Raw genomic sequence first — 18,586 nt, forward strand, 5'->3', positions numbered from 1 at the left:
ATTCAGACAGATCTTTTGTAGGACCCTTGTTTCCTCTTTGTCTTTGTCGCTAATGTGACCTTACAATGGCTTCTAGCATGTTTTTACTGTTAAAAGACAACACCATCTGATGTACAGGTACTTATTTACTGGATTCCATGATCTTCAAACAGAAATAATATATATTTAAGAATTCATATGTGAATGACAAATATGACATCATTTTATTTCAGTTGCATATCCCTTTAATATTATAAATACATAGCTCATTTTAATTAATTGAAATATTAAATGTAATTGCAACAATGACTTGACATCAGTGTTGCTGAAAGGTGAGATAATTACTTGCATGCTAGTTGTTCCTTAACTGATTTTTGTATTAGTTTTCTGTTTTGTATGTTACTTCTGTTTATAGCATATCAAATACATTTCCCAGTCTTCCTTGCATTGAGATTAGTTTGATAAACTGGACAAGTCAGCTTCACAGTGTTTGTGCCACTTTGGATGCCTGCCATTAATCATTATAAATTCTGAATCTACAAGGCTGTACAGTATGTTGTTTTCCCTGGTTTTCTCACTTTTGAGAAAAATGAGTTTAACCACATACCTACTTTCTACATGGTACAATTAAGTATAAATTAAAATGCAAGTCTGATTATCGTTCAAGATCATAATTTAAATGTTTCACATATTAAGTGCACAATGAAAGCCAAGCTTGTTACAGTTTATTCCAAGTAGTATTTAATACTGTGTTCATAACAATTTTATCATCTTTACTCATGGAAAAATAGAAACCATGACAAATATACTAATCATCAAAAGAAACATGTTGCTTTGTTTACCCATGTATGATTTCAGAAACAAATAGTACAGGACTTTGCAATTTACTAATCTACTGATTATATAGTCAGTTTTTTGGGAACCCTGTTTTACCAATTATAATCCACATTTGCTTTGAATTATTGTGGTTGCCTGTGACAATGAACGCTATTGTGTGGAGAGACATTCTTTTTAAAAAAATGCTTTAGGCACTGCAATGTGAACATGATTGGTATTCTGCATCAGCTGATCATAAAGCTACTACCTTGTTTTCTACAAAACTCATGGAAGGGATGACTATGACTATGACTATGACTAGTGTTTAAAATGTGAGTTTCATCGAAAGATGGATTAACAAGGGAAAAAAAGCACAGGTTGTTGCCTGCTATAAGATAAAAATAAGAATAATTTGCCTGTTTACCGTGAGTCTAATAAAAGGACGTGTCACTGTATCATCATTCATGGACTAGCTTCACAACAAACCTCTGTTAATAAAAGGCAGGGCCCTCCTTCATTTTTTAGATAAAAAAATGATGCAGATTTTAGATAAAATTAAATATACTGGGCATCATTTTAATTAATTGTTAATTCATGACAGACATTGATGCATTCGAAAGACCTTAACTCTTACCTAATCACTGAATGACATCATTACCGAGAGCTAAATGGGTGCAGATGATGATGTTATTGAAACTGTTTAATGGAAAGTGTGGTGAAAATGAGGGAAGAAAAGAAGAATCCTGTTTACCCCACTTTTCAAGAAAACATCTTTGCGCTATTGGTATGTTATGGTAACACCTCACTTCATCACGCCAGCAATAGACCCAAGTCCTCTTTTGTAATGACTGCAGGTTTTGTGTCAAGTGGCAAGTGTGGCGAATACTTTCACAATGAGAATAATACTCTAACTGTGTATAACAGATAAATTGATGGAGTGGTCTAAGTGTAATGTTCTGGAAAGAAGTGTCTAGTTTCTACTGAGCTCCACTTGTAGAAATTGATCTCAGTGTGATTGCATGACTTTCTGAAGTCCTGGGACCTTCCTTGCTCTTCTTCCTGCAGGCTTATCCTGCCATGACAATGTTCCAGCAGGACAACACACAGCTTCATGTGTAACAGTGAGACTATAATAGTTACACGTGGAATCCGGTAGGGTGACGTAGGTCTGAGACCTGTGAAGAAGCACGTGCTTGTCCAGGCTGTAGTAGAGTAATTTAACAGAGCCCTACATGACAGAATCTGTGATTTGAGACAAATGTCCCACATAGCCACACTAGTGACTAGACTAGCCTGTGACTTTCACAGTGGATCACTTGTTGGTGGAGAATGTTAATTAAATTATATTTCAGTTCACCTGGTACTAACCTGTATTCTCCTAATATCTTTTATTCATTTTTTTTCTGCAGTGATACATTTCTTTTGGTGTTCAGTATACTATACAGTATGTAGCACAGGGTATCTATTTGGGCTGTCAGTGCAAGTGTGATACGGTTTGCACAGATATATTTCATATGCATCTGAAAGAGGAAGCAGACTAGTTTCAGACTATACACACATATTTAGTGAGCAAGTTGTGCCAGGGGAGTAAATTATGTAATAAAAACATGCATGTTATCCTTTGTGAATATTTTGGAATTATGTGTTCCATATAAATATTAATGAATAAAACTAACTAAATTTCTCTGGTAAAACAAAACATTACCTAGGGCATAGTTTGTGCATTAGTAATTATAGTAGCCATTATTTTTATCACTAGTTAAAATTATTTTTCTTGTTAGGTAAAAGCTTCTAGGAGTTATATATGGAAATAGTTTAGACTGGAACTCTTAGGGATGTACTTTTATTTCAGTGTTATTACATATCTTTATTTTGTTTTGTGTTCTCTTGTTTATTCTTAAAATCTGTTTTAGTATTTTGGCCACTGGTCCCTATACTATGTTCAGCACAAATTGTTTTGGCACTAAGACCTGTTCTTGAAAGTTTTATTTTTATTATTTAGTCTTTGTTAACTGTGAGCACCTGCCTTAATTTTCTCACATTTGGTTTGCTCCAGTGGTGTGAGTTTGTGGTAAGGAATGATTAATCTTTGATTTTTTGTTGAGTATGAATGGATTTACCTGTTAGTACACATCACAGTAGGCAGGGTTAATGTATACTACCACAATTGACACCTTCGGTGGTAGAAATAATGTTATATTTCCTCAATAATAATTCCACCATGAATACATGCACTAATACTGCCATTTCCTTCTTGTCAGCCCAATACTGTTGTATTATAAAACAGTTTTAATCCTATTACCCAAACATACTTATCTTCTGCTTGCTATTAAAACTGTTTAAATTTCACATTTACAATTATTTAATTATAAACTGTGAGACATTCGGGTGTCGTATACAATATGATAGAATAGAATTATATAGTGCGGAATAATGCAGTCTGATAACTCCGTTTGCACAATGGGTAGAATTCCTACGAATATGCATGATTAAAAAGCATTCTTTGTGGCAGGGAATTTTCAGCATGCTGATATTTGAAATTCTTCCAGTGCTGTATTCCAGGCACAAAACATGCAGGCTGTTTCCTAACTGTAGCCTTTGTTAGACTGGATATAGACAATGAAAAATGCATTCTAGTTTTAATGATCTAACTGAATAACACAGATTTACCAGCTGTCATCTGTGATTCTCCTGCAGTAGCTCCCATTCTGTGCTGCTTCATTTTTTTTCCTTCAATATCATACTGTAGATATCCTGCATTACTAGGGAATATTTTAGTATTATTCAGGTGATGTGTTAACTTAAATATGCTTTGGCAAGTTTTGATTAGCACATCTTAGTTGTCTTAGGTTTATATTTGGTTTCAACCAAGTTCTCCTTGATGTTTTTGATGCCTATCAGCATACACATTTAGGGGTTTGAATTCTGAAACATCTTTTTTGTAAAGTCTTCATGATTCTGAAACAGGTTTTTGCTGTTCAGTCACAACTCTAAGAAATGAGAACAAAGAGTTCAAGTCTTTTTGTGATTAATTTACAAAAACAAACTGTGATTTATATCCTGGAAAGTGTTCAATGAACAACCTGCCAATATACTCTTTCTAAAGGTACATCTTACAAAGAAGGAGCTGAATCTAGAATAGAGACTGAGACCGTCTGAATGAAGTATCTTTATTTCTTAAAGGTATTGACTGCCCATTTGTCATCTTCAAACGCATCAGTGTAACAATGACACAAATAGAATTTAAGTGGTGCATATAGATTGAGAATAAGAGAACTGTCTCAAATAGTGTAGAATAGAATGCCCAGTCATGTTGTTGAAATGGACTTCTTGTAATCTTTCAGTTAAAGGAGCAATATGGGATTATACATTCTTGTTTGTGACAAAAACCTAAGTGTTTGATTTCCCGTACTAAAAAAAGAATGATCATTTCAGCAAGTTCTGTTTGGCCATATTTGTCTTTTCAAGTTTTAATTGGTTTAGTCCACTAAAAGTTTCACTGTTGGTTTTAAGACTTGTATTACAAGTCCGATGTTGAGTGGTGAACTAATATTTTTCAGCAGCCAGTAGAATGAGTGAATACATTTTATGTTGGAAAGCGATCATGTCATTATGAGCACACATTGCTCATTCACATGAACAGTTGAAAAGTGTCAATTTTAAAATGCACTCAGCACATGTAATGCTATCCTGTTTCCTAGGAGATTGCACGACCTTGTAACGGTCTCAAAATGAGCCCTATCCCAATATGCAACAATCTAAACAAGTGCTCAATTTGCTCTTACAGTCTTTTTGCCTTGTTCATCTTCTCATAAATTGATATTTTCATCTGAAATTGTTCCTATACAAACAAGCTCCTATTCAAGATTCTAGTCTGTTGTTTTTGTGCTATGAATATAGATTGCCCAAGTACTCAAAGCAGAGCCCTGTAGTGTAGCTCAGGCTCTTGGGGTTTGCTGGTAAGGAAAATGAATGCATTTGAATGAGAATCTTAACATTTATTTCTTTCGTGGCGCATGGTGAATTAGGAAGACTAAAATTTTGGATTCCCCTGGAATTTTGTCTTATCCATGCTTAAAATTAACACCTGGCTATCGTAAGCAATTTGTACATACAGGATGCTTTTTTCAAAGCTGGTTAGGATATTTGAACCATATTGTTATCAGCAAAAGGTTCCATGCAATAAAATTTGTTTCCCCACAGAAAAGGAACCAGGCCTTCCTTCCTTGAATTAAAGCTGAACCCATGTGATGCTGTTTCTCCCTAAACTTCATTGCACCTCTGTTTCTGGAGCTGTTTAATTAAATGCACTGTTGTAGGCTATGGAGGGCCTGCAGTTGCGGCTAACGTGCCACTAGGGGCCACCAAAGGGCCTTTAAGAATTGTAAATTGTTTCATCAGCTGTGTTATTAGATTGTTGTTTAAGGTCTTGAAAGTGCATTCTCACATGGGATTAACTGCTGGTGTGTTAGTATATAATAACACAGGCTAATGAGCAGCAGACGAAGAACCTGGAGTCCAAGATGGACAGCTGTGAGGCGCAGGTCAACTAGCTTTAATCCAGCTGGCCTGAGAGCAAACCAACACTTCAGAAGTGTTTGCACTAGTTGAGCAATGAATCTGAAAAGTTTCAGAGTTGCAACTGGAAAGGCCAAGCAGAAGATGGCTACTCGCGCCGAGCACCAGCCCAGGGTGCCCCGCCCATAGACAGACAGACATGAAGGCCTGATGGACGAGTGGAGAATCTGTGATCCCTGATCCGTCAGCTCCTTGCTGAAATGAGGAAATGAGCAGAAGCCATACTGGTGACCAGCCAGAGGAAAGAAAAAAGAAAAGGAAAAGGAAACTGAGCGACAAAAAATGACATGCTTTTTTGGCTGGAGCACTAGCAAGCCGTTGAAGCAGTGACGCCTCCTAAATGGAAGTGCCAAGAAAAACAGTTCGCTCAAATGGCACTGTGTGTCATTGAACAACAGCGGAGGCAGTGGAAGACAGAGACGAGGGAAGCTCTTGAGACGCGTTTCTCTCTGATTCCTATCGATGCAGAGCAGAATAACCAGCCTCCTCAGGGGTTTTGGAGCACCACAAATAATCTAAGCTGGACACAGAAATATCTGAAGGCTTCCTTGCAACTAATGGCTTCCTCAGTGACCCTTAGAGATGTGTGGAGCAGGAAAGACTGATTTGGCAAACCCCGATGGCCAGGTCTCAGAGTTCTCTGGAAATGTCGAAGTGAAAAAGACCAGGGAACTGACTTTGGGCCTGGCAGTGCCAGAGGGAGAAGGAGCTCATTGAGCCCCAAGTGTCCCTTTAGGTGAGACAGCTTGTTTCCCAAGACAGGTGAAGAGCTGCTGTCACCAGGGCCAGAGGCAGATGACATTGCACTCAGAGGAGGCAGGGGAGAACGTAGGAAGCTTTGCAAGATCTTGGGCACCCACCCCCTATATTCCCAGGAGAAGTAGAGGACATGAGAGAAGTAGTGAGAGGCCTTTGAGTCTACAAACCCTGGGCATGGTAAGAATTGCACTCTCCACTGTCATTAATCCATTGAAAAAGCTGGTAAAGAGTAGTGTCAAGGTGGACGATGTTCGATTCTTTTCTGGGCTTGTACAGTTCTGCTTTCCAAAAGTCCCACCTTGTTTCAACTGGTGAAGCAGTTGACCCAGATGGGTGTGTTACTTTATTGGTAGATGAAATCTGTCCCTTCCCCTATGAAAAGCCCATTGAGCTTTTACAATGACAAGCACTGTATAACTATACAGAATTACTGCTACTGTCCTGGTCATGGAAGGTATTGGGAAAGTAATCCCTTTTAGTTTTTCCTTGCTCATTCTTTTTAATCTTTCTTTGAAACAGGCTAAAAGATTTTTGTTATGGGGGAGTATTGTTATAGTTCTTTCTGTATTTTTCATATGTATTTCATCATTGGCATCTCTTCCCATCTTTAATCTCCTTTTTTCTCCAGTTCCATTTCTTTTCCTTATTTGATGGAAAACAAACTCCTCCACATTTGCCGGCAGCACAGGAAATCCAAAGCAATTTTGGAGGAGGCAGACGATGAACTGGAATGATCACAAATCCAAATAAAGTCGTGAAAGTATGAATAGAAATATAGACAACAGGACAATTATCAATGCTTTGAGCTCCTCTTCTAAATTTGGTGCACAATTTCTTAACCCCTACCTCTAAGTTTGAGTTAAAAAACTTATGTTCAGATGTGAAAAAAAAGTTAATGTTCTTGGTAAAAAGTATAGATAGTGAAGGTATTTAAGATGGCATAATTTGACCCAGATGAAACATTTCTAAAAAAACCATTCAAAGTAAATATGCAACAATAAAGATGAAGTGAAAGGATCCAAGGGCTATTTTTATCTTTAAGAAAGAGTTGGGAGTATGAGTTTTATAGTCATTCTCTAGCTTCTAAAATAATGTACTGAAAGCCTTGAAAACCTTTCAGAATAATGTCTTTGGAAAACCTACTTGATTCTTGATTTGTTTAGTAATCTTCTGAAGATGAATATTGCATACTCTAAATGTATTTTCTTAAATAAACTGGTTTTAGTTTCTATCTAGAGATGACAGAAATTGCACCACTAAAAAAGTTACTGAATTACTGAACAAAATAGGCCTGAACAGCATACTGTACATTATAGAATATGGTACATTTGCAAGAGTTTTTATCAATGCTTTTATTTGTTTCACACTCATACTTTTTGGTTGGGAGAACATGTCAAAATCCGATGCCCGGAGAGCTTCAGATATTGATGGCGAAACTGCTCAGTTGGCTCCCTAGCTAGGGTTAGGGCTAACATTCAACCTCTACTTAGACCATTTTTAAGCTCAGAGCTGGATTTTGGGCCCAAATCACCTTTAGGACAGGTGATTTTTTGCTCCTAACTGATTTTTTTTTTCAGAAACTTTTCGGTGCCTGGATGGCGCGGTGCACTGCTCGGTAATTGTATCCCAAAACAGAGTCTGTCGGCTCAAAAGTTGCAACCAAACATTTTACAATCTACAGTAATACATTTCCAACAGCTTTTATAAATGCTTTTGATTGTTTCACACTTAAACGGTTTGTTTGGGGGAACATGTCAAAATCCGATGTCTGGAGGGCTTCAGGTAATTACAGTTTATCCGAAAACGGAGTCTGTCTGATCAAAAGTTGCAACCAAACATACAATCTGATAGTTTTGCAAGAGCTTTTATCAATGCTTTTAATTGTTTCTCATTCAAACGGTTTGGTTGGGGGAACATGTGAAAATCCGATGCAATGAGAGCTTCAGACACCCGAGATAGGGTTAGCATTCACACACTACGTAGTCAATTTTTACACTCGGTGCTGTATTTTGGGGCCCACATCAGCTTTAGGATGAGTGATTTTTTGCTCTTGTCTGAAAATTGTTTCATTCGAAAATTTTCGGTGCCTGGATGGCATGGTGCTCCTCTCGGTAATTAAATCCCAAAACTGAGTTGGTCAGATCAAAAGTTGCAAGCAAACATTATACAATCTGTTGCATTTGCAAGAAGTTTTAACACTGCTTTTGACTGTTTCAAAGTCATACTGTTAGATAAGGGGAACATGTCGAAATCCGGTGTCCGGAGGATTTCAGTTATTGATTGCGGAACGGGTCAGTTGACACCCTAGCTAGGGTTGGGTTTAGTATTCACATACTATTGTTGCTGAGATCTTTATTGTAATAAACTGTTTGTCCCTAATAGAATTTTAAACTATGAAGCACACTTTATTTTTGTTTCTCTGTGTTTGACACGTGTATTTATCATTGTTTTTATCCTCTGCCCACTAATGACTGATTGTATAATTGCAGAAAAACTTTTGCACTTTTGCAAGACTAAGAACAGGAGCAACATTTTAACACAAAGGGTTGTGGGGGTGGATTGGCGTCCTGTCCAGGGTGTACCCTGTCTTGTGCCTGTTGCTTGCTAGGATAGGCCCTGGCTCCCCTGCCTATCCTGCTTTGGAAGAAGTGATTAGAAAATGGATGGATAGATTGTGGGAGTACAGAAGAAGCCATGCTGTTGAAGCTAATACACTGGTTTATTTCACGAAATGGCTAGCAGAGATCCATGGATCAATTAAGGTGCAACTGTAGATGGGCCAAAATAGCCTGCTAATAACAAGAATTAACCATTAGTTCTTCAATAGAATTACAGTGTAAAAAATATGGAAAATACATTTATGATAGTCCTCGCAATACAATTTAACAGAGCAGGGAACTTTTGAAAGTATGTTAAAATAAGTCATTATTTAAGGTGAGTCATATTCCATTACCATAAACTGCTGGCTCCTGGGAAAGTAGTTACAGCACCTGTTATTACAGATGCTTTTAGTACTCACACTCCCGTTAGTCATGCCTGCTGGTAAAAATATATAATGTACAGTGTATATCCATATGTGTGCTATTTATAATCACCCATTTTCCTTTTTATTTTTTTTTCCAGTTTGGAATTGACATCCTCTGAGATCCCAGACTTCTAGAATGACTTCTGCATTGGACACACAGTAGATGGACATAATGAAAATGCCCTCACACATGGTAAACTAAAACTAATCCTGCCTATTCCACTCTTAACCGTAACCTGGTGCTCTCAGGCACAGATGTGTCTCCCCTGCAGAAGTCGGGAGCTTGTTTCACGGTATAGCCCAGACTGGAAATGGTAACTCTCAAAGAGCATGATGAGCAGAAGGTCATAAAAAAGCATTCTTGCAAAAAAAAAATAAGTGTGGCGACAAAAGAAATGTAACATGACAACAAAAGGTAGGAGTGTCACAGACAAGAACGTCAAATGTCGCTATGCTATTGTTCATGTGAACATCAGTTCATCCCATTGTGAAGATCGTACGGCAGAGCCAAAAGTTTTAAGTCAGAAAAGACTAATGTCTTCATTTTCTTACATGAGAAAGATACCCGCTTAGCATCTGTATGTTTAGACAAGTTTGACAGTGACCCAGTTTTGCTATATTAACAGTGCTGTTGCTTTTATGAGGAATATTCCTGGCAAAGACACAGTTCCAAAGTGGAACAATTGGTTTACACTGGGGGTTTAGTTCTGCTTCCAATGATAAAGTAACTAATTGATCTGACAGTCACAGTAGTGAAGGGATGATGCTCAATAAGGAAAATAGCAGTTAGCAGCTACTGCCCACTCATCTGCACACCAAGGTAAACTTCTCACACTTAAACTCCTCTATGGGCATGTGTGAGCACTGGCAAACACAGCATGTTGAAAAAGAATGTGAAGAAACCATTTTATTTTAAAAATTGTCTTGTTTTTTTTTTCTACTTTTACTAGGACCCAGTACTGCATTATGTACTACCAAACCGAGAGAAAAAAGTATGAATGACACAAGTTTTTGGTGTTGTTTCAGTAAATGACGAAGATGCATTCAGCAAAGCCCTATTAGACTTCATTTTTCACGCCCTGGCAATTTTCTGAAGATGTGAGTCCAACACCCATTGTGTCCTCTCATGATGTCATCTTTGCTTTCGGTACAGATGTGACAGAAAAGCATTCGGCTTTGCTAACACACAGATGTACCTGCTAGAAACAAAAAGTCATTTCTGGGTTTGACAAAAAGTATTAGCCGAAGATTTCTCTATTAGCACAGCATCATCACTTAGAAAAGCTCTCTCAGAAATGCGCTCCTGCACCGCATGTAACCTTAAATCCTGGGTGTAAGTATGCAGAACAGTATTTTTATTTGTAGCAATATTTGGTAATGAATTACATGATACAATTACAATGATAAATACTGTTTTTTTAGAATAATGTCCCTTATACTTAGAATAGTAGGTATATTTGAAATATCAGTCATTTTTTAGAGTACAGTACTACCTACTGTACAGGTACATTACCAGGTTTTCCTTACTAGACAATTAAGATAATATACTGTACATGTACTGTAGCTAAAGTCTAGTCAATAACTAAATGTATTAGAAGTAATTTGTGGGGTTATACATAGTTCTCTTACGTTATCTTACATTAACATGCATAAAAAGCAATAGTGTCCTTCTTGTGCACCTGTATATTGTGTGTTTTGTTCAACTTTGGGTAAACAGTATGATTGTTAAATTCCTAGTTATACATGGTACATACCATCCATAGTTGTATAGTAAAAGGAGGCTGCCATCACACTAAGACATGAGTGTCTTTATTGCTTTGGGGATGTAAAGATATTGGTGAATGTAGGAATAACATTGAAGAAAAGTCTCAGCTGTACTTAGCTCCCTGTATTACCTTTAGAGTAAAAATTAAATCCACACCAAGCATCCATGTGAAACTTTAAATTCATGTCTTTGCAGGATTCCGGTTCAGTCAGTACTATAATAAGGTGATTGACCTAAAGCAGGAGTAAAAAACTTCCACACATTGAAGGCCTCAAGGTTTTTTACTCTTATAATGAGTTCTTAACTATTTAAATAATTGAATACTTCATTATTCATATTCATTCATTGAACAGCTGAGGGATTACAGGGACCGAATACATCTATGAGACATTACTTTTTTAGACAGAAATTTAGGAACCCGTCGAAAAAGAACCCCAGTCCTGAGTCCAGGTTGAGATACACTTCAGTTCATCTGGAGAACATTGTTCTTTGTGTGTAATCAATCACTAAATAGAATTATGAGATGTAATTTCATTGTTATATAATACTACGTTAGTGTTCTAACTTACAGTATGTTTGTTGCCTTGTGCTTCCCTACTCAGATTTCCAACTGACATCTTGTACACTTACTCTTGTGGTTTTGAAAATCCATACGAGTTCTAAGGACTCTTTGGCTGCTCATAGCTCAGACAAAGTCAAATATAAAATGTTCAGTGGACTGACAAACACTACATGGGAGGTAATTACAGACTAAAGCATACATTTCAGGAGAAAGGAATGCAAGAAGTTAGTTTGAATGTACTGTACATGTACCTACAGTAATTAACATTAGGAGGCTCTGATATTTGATACAATATAGTTTATAGTCGAATATGGAGTATAGTTTAATTTTCTCTGCTTCTGCTTGTGACTGTTTGGCTGCAGAATTAAAACACGTCAGCCTCTTTCAGACAGCTCAACATGATTGTTTCATTCTCCAATAGCAATGATTGGAACAGCAGAGAAAGCTGACCAGTCGATTTGCTCTAGTTCCTATTCTTTCTGGAATGGAGAGAGTGCAATGCGCGAAGGCATACTATTACCCAGCAACATCCACAAAACTAAATATTTGTACATTTTTAGAGACAGTAAGTAAGTCATATTAGTTTCAGTGTAATTGTAGTCTGTACATCCTGAATTATAATATTCAGAGGCTAAAATCATAAGCCTAAGAAATGTCTAGAGTTATACAAGACTTCTTAAATGCCTAATACCTCCTGTTATTGATATCATTATAGTAACATTGACTTATGTCAAAATAGATTTCAATACTAAATTGCAGTTATTGGTGGTAGCAAGTACGACTAAAAGCCATATGCAGAATAGGGGCAATCGTTACCTTGCACTGAGCACTAATTGAGCTCTGCGGCCCAGATCTCCTGAGTTCTAGATTTGGCCATTTCATTCACTAATTGCAAATGGGATGGTCCAGTGGTTGGCGTTTGATTGTCTGAGTATGATCTGAGTAAACTGGGAATAGCTGGCCCAGATTATTTTGGCCTTCCCCGTGTGACTTGCCAGGTACTTTAATGTTTGTAGAGATAGCAGTGAAGGTGTGCCACTCCCCCAGCTGGTATCAGACACTGTGGAGCTTACAATGTGTCCAATGATGAATGGCTATACTCGCGGGCATGGTAGTGTGGCATGCCTACATATCTCTGTCTTCCCCTAGCCGATAAATACTGTAGGTCCTAGTCAGGGAGTTGAGCATTAAGGAAAAATGACACCATTGGAAGTTCCAAGTTGTACTGTATATTGTAGATACATAATAAAATAACTATTATACAAACTGACAAAGAGTGGGGTTACTTTAGAGCACAATGATGTTTGCATCCCCAGCTCTGTTCTCATTGACACAAACCACCTGTCACTTCACAATGAAAATCCTGCCACCGAAACATAAAACTGCCCACATGTGGAAATGGAAAGTAGAAAATGAAAGAAAATGTGAAATTGATTAAGTGAGAGAATACAAAGAAGCAAAAAAGAATGAGGTCTCACCAGATGATTCAATTGAGATTGCAGTATTGTTCATTTCTGTCCTTAAAGATCCATTAATGACTGAACCCAAGATTTTTCAGTTTTCTATGCTATTTAATGTTCAAACACAGCCCTTAATTAGGTAGGAGAATTCTATGTTAAATTAATGGACATTTTTTAGTTATTTCTAGAAGTCCATAAACGGTTGGAAATTACAAAGATCCTGTGATATTGCATAAGTTACTTGAAATAAAATTAAATGTAGCCTTCAGTTAGGCAGCTGAGAGCTCAGTTGAAAGCCCATAGTTTTTTTTTATTTCATCTCCTCCCTGATTTAGAACCAGCAGTTGTTAATCAGTGCTGTTTAATGGCTCTTATCGTTTTGCAGCAACAGAGGAGGAATGAGGTCTATGTGCGATTGTCTCTGAAGAAGGTGCAGTAATTGTCAGGGCCATTTGCCATTTTTCACTCTTTGAGTCCTCTATTACACCCAGACCTCCTTATTCATGGGGGAAATGTTCTAGAACTGTCCATGGATAACAAACAACATGTAGAAAAAACCTATTCTACACAGTATATACTGTACACCATGGGACACCTAATACAAAAGCAAAAGATTTTCACAAGAGCAAACCAGTTAAAGATCAACTACGCAATGAAACTGCTGCACATCCGATTTTCAGTATCAACTGGAATTCTCTGCTTCAAATATTTTACATGCTGGAACCAAAGAAAACATTTCCAAAGACCAGTGGTAAAGTTTTCTTGATTTTTCCAACATCAACGGAGACTTCAAGGACAAATACTAGGCTGCCATTTGACCTAGCCTTAAGCAAAATACCCATGAAGAAAGTTTATTATGTTTATTGGTTTATTTGCCCAGTTTTTTTACAAGCACCGCAAAGGCACAGTGGGTGATGCTCTTGCTTCCTAGCTCTTGAGTGCTTGGTTTGAATCTGGCTCTGTGTGGATTTTCCCCTTGTATTCTGGTTTCCTAACACTGTCCAAAGACATGCTGTCTAGGTTAATTCGAATTTTTAAATTATCACCTATAAGCATGTGAGTATGACATTTGGGCTGAGCTGGTGTTTCATCCACAGTTGAGTCAATGCACCCTGGGTGCACCCTTGTAAAGTGGTTACAGAAAAGGGTCCAGTTACACCATTTAAAATTAAGACTTAACGCTTTCACATAGCTAAGAAATTAGCATTATTATCTCTACTGTATTTGAGCCTTCACATTTATAATGTGATGTTTTAATGCAGGATGATGGTTAGCAATTATAATTGTTAAGCAATTTTAATCAATTTCAGCCTACTCATTAATGCAATAATGCATTTTGCTGTAGAATAAAAAAGTTATCATATGTAAGAAAGTATTGTGTAAACTGTGCTTCTTGTTTAAAATGATATTCCTGCAGTAAAACGTATTACTAACTCGGACAAGCTCCTGGATAATTGGCAGTTTTCGGATTGGCTGGTATGAAGAGGCAATTTAGCATCATGTGCAGAGGCTGCACTACACGCGTGTTTTTGTACACGTGTTACGAATAACGTCACACAGTTGGGGAGAGACTAAGGAGGAACAGGAGAATATTCTAGGACAAATATTACAAGCCTGCTATACTAACACGTGTTAATAATAGCAATATCTTTCTTCTGTAGTGGTGATCCATATTTCTCCATGCACGAACCGATAAAATCACAATGTGCTCTTGCACTGCTTTCTGCTACGATTAAAAAAAACAGGGTGAAAGCGACAAACCAGCGAACTATAATAATCACATATTTAATAATGAAAATGTTTAGCATTGCAGAAATATTTTTGTTCCAACCTGTTAAATCTAACAAACATTTAGGGTGATGTGCCGACTCCAAATCCTCCCCACTCCTAACCCAGAGTGTGGCATAGGCAAAACAAACAATAATAAAAAGAAAAGCCTATAGGAAGTGCCTAAAATAATATTTAAGAGTATTTAACGTCAGCGGAAATTATAATAATTTCGATGGCAATAAACCCACATTATTGAAGCTTGGAGCCTGAAAATCCCGCTTTATAAAAATCCACAGAGTAGGTGTTTCCTTTAAGCGACGCTTTCCGTCTCACGACTTTGTCGGGCTGTACTATGGACCAAGGTCTTTCAGCGTGTGTATTTTAAGTTGACGTCAATGACTTGAAGGAGGGGCCTGGCTGCAGGGTGCTGTTCTCAGTGCTGATTTCAAGCCGCGGCGAGGGCTTGACTGCGGGAGAGAGTTTGAGCACAGGGTTCCCTGAACACAGAGAGGCATCCTCCCATCTCCCTCCGTCTCTCTCCGTCTTTTTCCCCCCCTTTCTCATCCCTGGAAGCAGAAGAAGAAAAAAGAGCACGATGGATTGTTAGCGAAAGTGTGCAATGGATCAACAAGAATAATGGATTCGATTTACACCGTTCTGCTCGTCCTTTTAGTTTTCCATTCCCCTGTTATCGTCGCCGCGGAGAGAAAATTCGGTAAGTTCGTTAATTCCCGTGTCAGTTTATTTGTTCTCAGTGTTTGCAGATCGTGCACATAGTGTATCGCAGCTGCGCTCCAGTGGTATAGTATTAAGGACGTGCTTATTTTGGAGCCGTGTCAATATTACATTAGGCACTCAGTGGAAAACAGGCGTAAAGCGGTACATTGGGGGGGCTGGTTATTAATAGTGCACACCAATAGGAAACTTTATACAAAAACGCAAATATCTATAAGTGATGTTAGAAATCCCCTGATGAGCTTGAACGACATATTCGAAATCTTACTAGTCCTATGTCAATGGAAAACATACAAGAAACGCTGCCTGCTTTATGTAAATGCCAGGCATGTACAGTAGAGTGTTTTGTATGGCAAGAAAGATCATGGACGTTTGCGTCTGTTATACATATGCATTTGTTAATAAAAATAGAAAAATCGGTCGAAAATGTTTTCCATTGGAGGTAATGCGTTGAAAATACAAGTTATGCAAAACAGATTTCCAGAAAAGCTAATAGTAAATAACGTTGTTATTATTATATGGTTTACAAATGAAATGTAGAGCATTGCATTGCAATAATCCAGCACCTACTGATACATTTATTAGTCTCCAAACATACAGTAGGTTTAAACCTGATTGGTCTTTTTTTCCACAAGGAAAAGTTACCTTTATTTCGTGTAAGGAAGCGTTAAGTGTGTCTTGCTGTTGAACATGAATTATCCCCTGGGTATGGATGGTATCAGTGCAAGGAATGTCCTCCTTCGTTGTGAGATGAAGAACGCCGGTGAACTTCTGAAGTCTCCAATGCAAGAGCAGATTATATAATCGCTTTACAGCCATGCTACCAACTGTGGTGAAAGATAAACATGACCGGAAACAACAATGCAACAATTAATTATGATACGAGAATATGAAATAGCACGTTTTCTGGTGTAAATGTTGCAAAACAAATTTAGTGTTTTCAAACCCCCTGTTAATGTTCACCTATTGTTAATTATTGTTCTCTTATAGGGATGGAGGCCCCACAGGTGCTTTTAAAATGAAAATTAGAGGATAAACTAAGTTTCAGTCTTTGATGGGATTTTGCGTTATGGATTAGTGTGGAACAGGCTGCTCTCCAGTCTAAGAGTAATGAGAATGTCCTTCATTAGTCTGGTTCTCAGAGTTTCAAGTGCACTGCAGTCCAAGAGATGTTTTTTATTCCTTTTGTTCTTAGGAAGAAAAAGGTTCAGATGTTCAGGTTTGCATTCCTGTTTTTTTTTTTGCAATTAAAACGTTTTTTATTTCACAAGATAACTGGGTGCAGTCTGACATAACGAGAAGAGCTGTCTGCTTTTATAATCCTTTTACCTTACAAGGTAATATACTGTAGTTCTATATTTTAATGGACTATATTCACTTAAATACTGTAGATTTTTATTTATTTGGGTTTTTTTTGTATTTTGAGTCTGTCCCACTCAATTCACATGGCTTGTATCTGAATATCTAAGGGAAGATAAAAGTAAGAATTGCTAATTGCTTGCGTTCAAATAACTGCATTTTCATCCTAAAAAATTCCAAAGTGTATTACAAATAGGAGGGCTCCCATGCCAAGCCACCACAGAAGTGAAGCACTCACATAGGCCAACTGCCTCACTACAAGGCAGATCAGAGGGGAGATCTGAGAAAAATTCTCCATTTGAATTAATGTAGCCCACAGTGGGGTTTAACTAAGACACGGGGGTTAATATTTCTGTTCCTAGGAGCAGCACTTTGACCTGCTGGGGATGTGGACCTCTGTGTTCAGAGGAAAAAGCGTCACCTACTGATCCAACAGCAACCAGTAACCTGAGTTTCCTTGAAAGTCTCCTATGCCAGTACTGACTAGGTCCAGTGTTGCATGTCTTTTTATATCAGTTTATGGATTAGTAGTTGTCAGGTGAATTGTACGTTGCTTTGTCAAGGACCCAGAGGGGTGTCTGGTTTTCTAAGTGTATATTATTACCAAGTATTCTGAGTGAATCAACAGTTAAGTCCACATTAACCTGATTGATGTCTTCGATAAGGATTTAGGAGAATAGAGAAGGGAGGTTAATGAGTGGTTAGATTATGCTTGGCTGAAGAGAGTGGCCACTAAGAGAATACAGAGCATGATAATAGGTTTAAGGTTTCTATAATGGTAAGTGTTCTGGTGCACCAGTCATTAGCTGTGCCTTGCTGCTCACTCATTGATTAGCAGTGCATTCGTTTTAAGGCCTTTCTCGTTGATCCTTAATGTTGTTGACCAGCAACCTTCTGTTACAGTCTTGATTTAAGATGCTCAAAGTCCAAATCTTAAACAAATTAGGAAAGCAGTGTATACATAATGAGCTATAAATGGCATGCAATTAGTGAGGAGCTCTTTAATCTTCATTTTTCATGGGAAGTAGCTGTGTCACTTTGATGTTTTATCTTGTCAGTTTTTGGATTTGTGAAGTCCTTTCCAAGAACTTCGTATCTGTCCTGGAGTGCAGTGGCAGGTCACACTGAGATATAGTTCCAAGCGTTTGCATGAACTGAGATCTTGACCATTTAAGATTGTGCGCTGATGTTTGGAGGAGTCGGGGTATTTATGATACTTACTCTGGATCACCATTCGGATACAGGCAACATCCCCACCTTATCAGCTGTGTGGTGGTACTACTTCAGGCTTCTGTTTTTACCACTAAATTGATCAGGGCGGATGAATTGACATCCTACTATGTATAAAACATTTCAGGCATCTTTTTGATGGAAAGCACTACATAAATGCTGTTATTATTATTATTAGTGGCAATATTCAAATGGCTTTATAGTACTTTTTGTCTTTTATCACAAAATATTTTTTTAGGATATGCTTCTACCATCACATCATGTAACCTATCATTCTTCAGTGACATGTTACACAGTCTTGTAGTCAGTCGAGTGTGTGTGCTGGTCATCATCTTTATTTACCGATTCTCAGACACACTGTGCCAGGAATATACCAGTATGTCCAATGGCCTAGTCATTTGTTTTTTGTTTCCTCATGGCCTTACAATTGTACTGAAAGGTCCGGTTTGAGTTGTCGTCAAAAATTGACTCTCTGACAGCTTGGATATTCCTGATGGCTGACTGTTCTGATTCAATGTACAGTAGTGTACTATGTCAGTTCTCCAGTT

General features: G+C 37.7%; 1 protein-coding gene across 1 annotated transcript in view; it reads left to right on the plus strand.

Annotated features, from left to right (window-relative positions):
* Window positions 1–15,108: 15,108 nt before the first annotated feature.
* ptprn2 (protein tyrosine phosphatase receptor type N2) overlaps window positions 15,109–18,586 on the plus strand; it is a 321,077-nt gene continuing 317,599 nt past the window's right edge. Inside the window, exon 1 of the mRNA XM_088919449.1 lies at window positions 15,109–15,429. Within this exon, the coding sequence (XP_088775575.1) occupies window positions 15,351–15,429 (79 nt within the window). The 5' untranslated portion in view covers window positions 15,109–15,350. The remainder of the gene's footprint in view (window positions 15,430–18,586) is intronic.

The sequence above is a fragment of the Atractosteus spatula genome, chromosome 6, assembly GCF_055471065.1.
Source record: "Atractosteus spatula isolate fAtrSpa1 chromosome 6, fAtrSpa1.hap1, whole genome shotgun sequence".
Taxonomy (NCBI): domain Eukaryota; kingdom Metazoa; phylum Chordata; class Actinopteri; order Semionotiformes; family Lepisosteidae; genus Atractosteus; species Atractosteus spatula.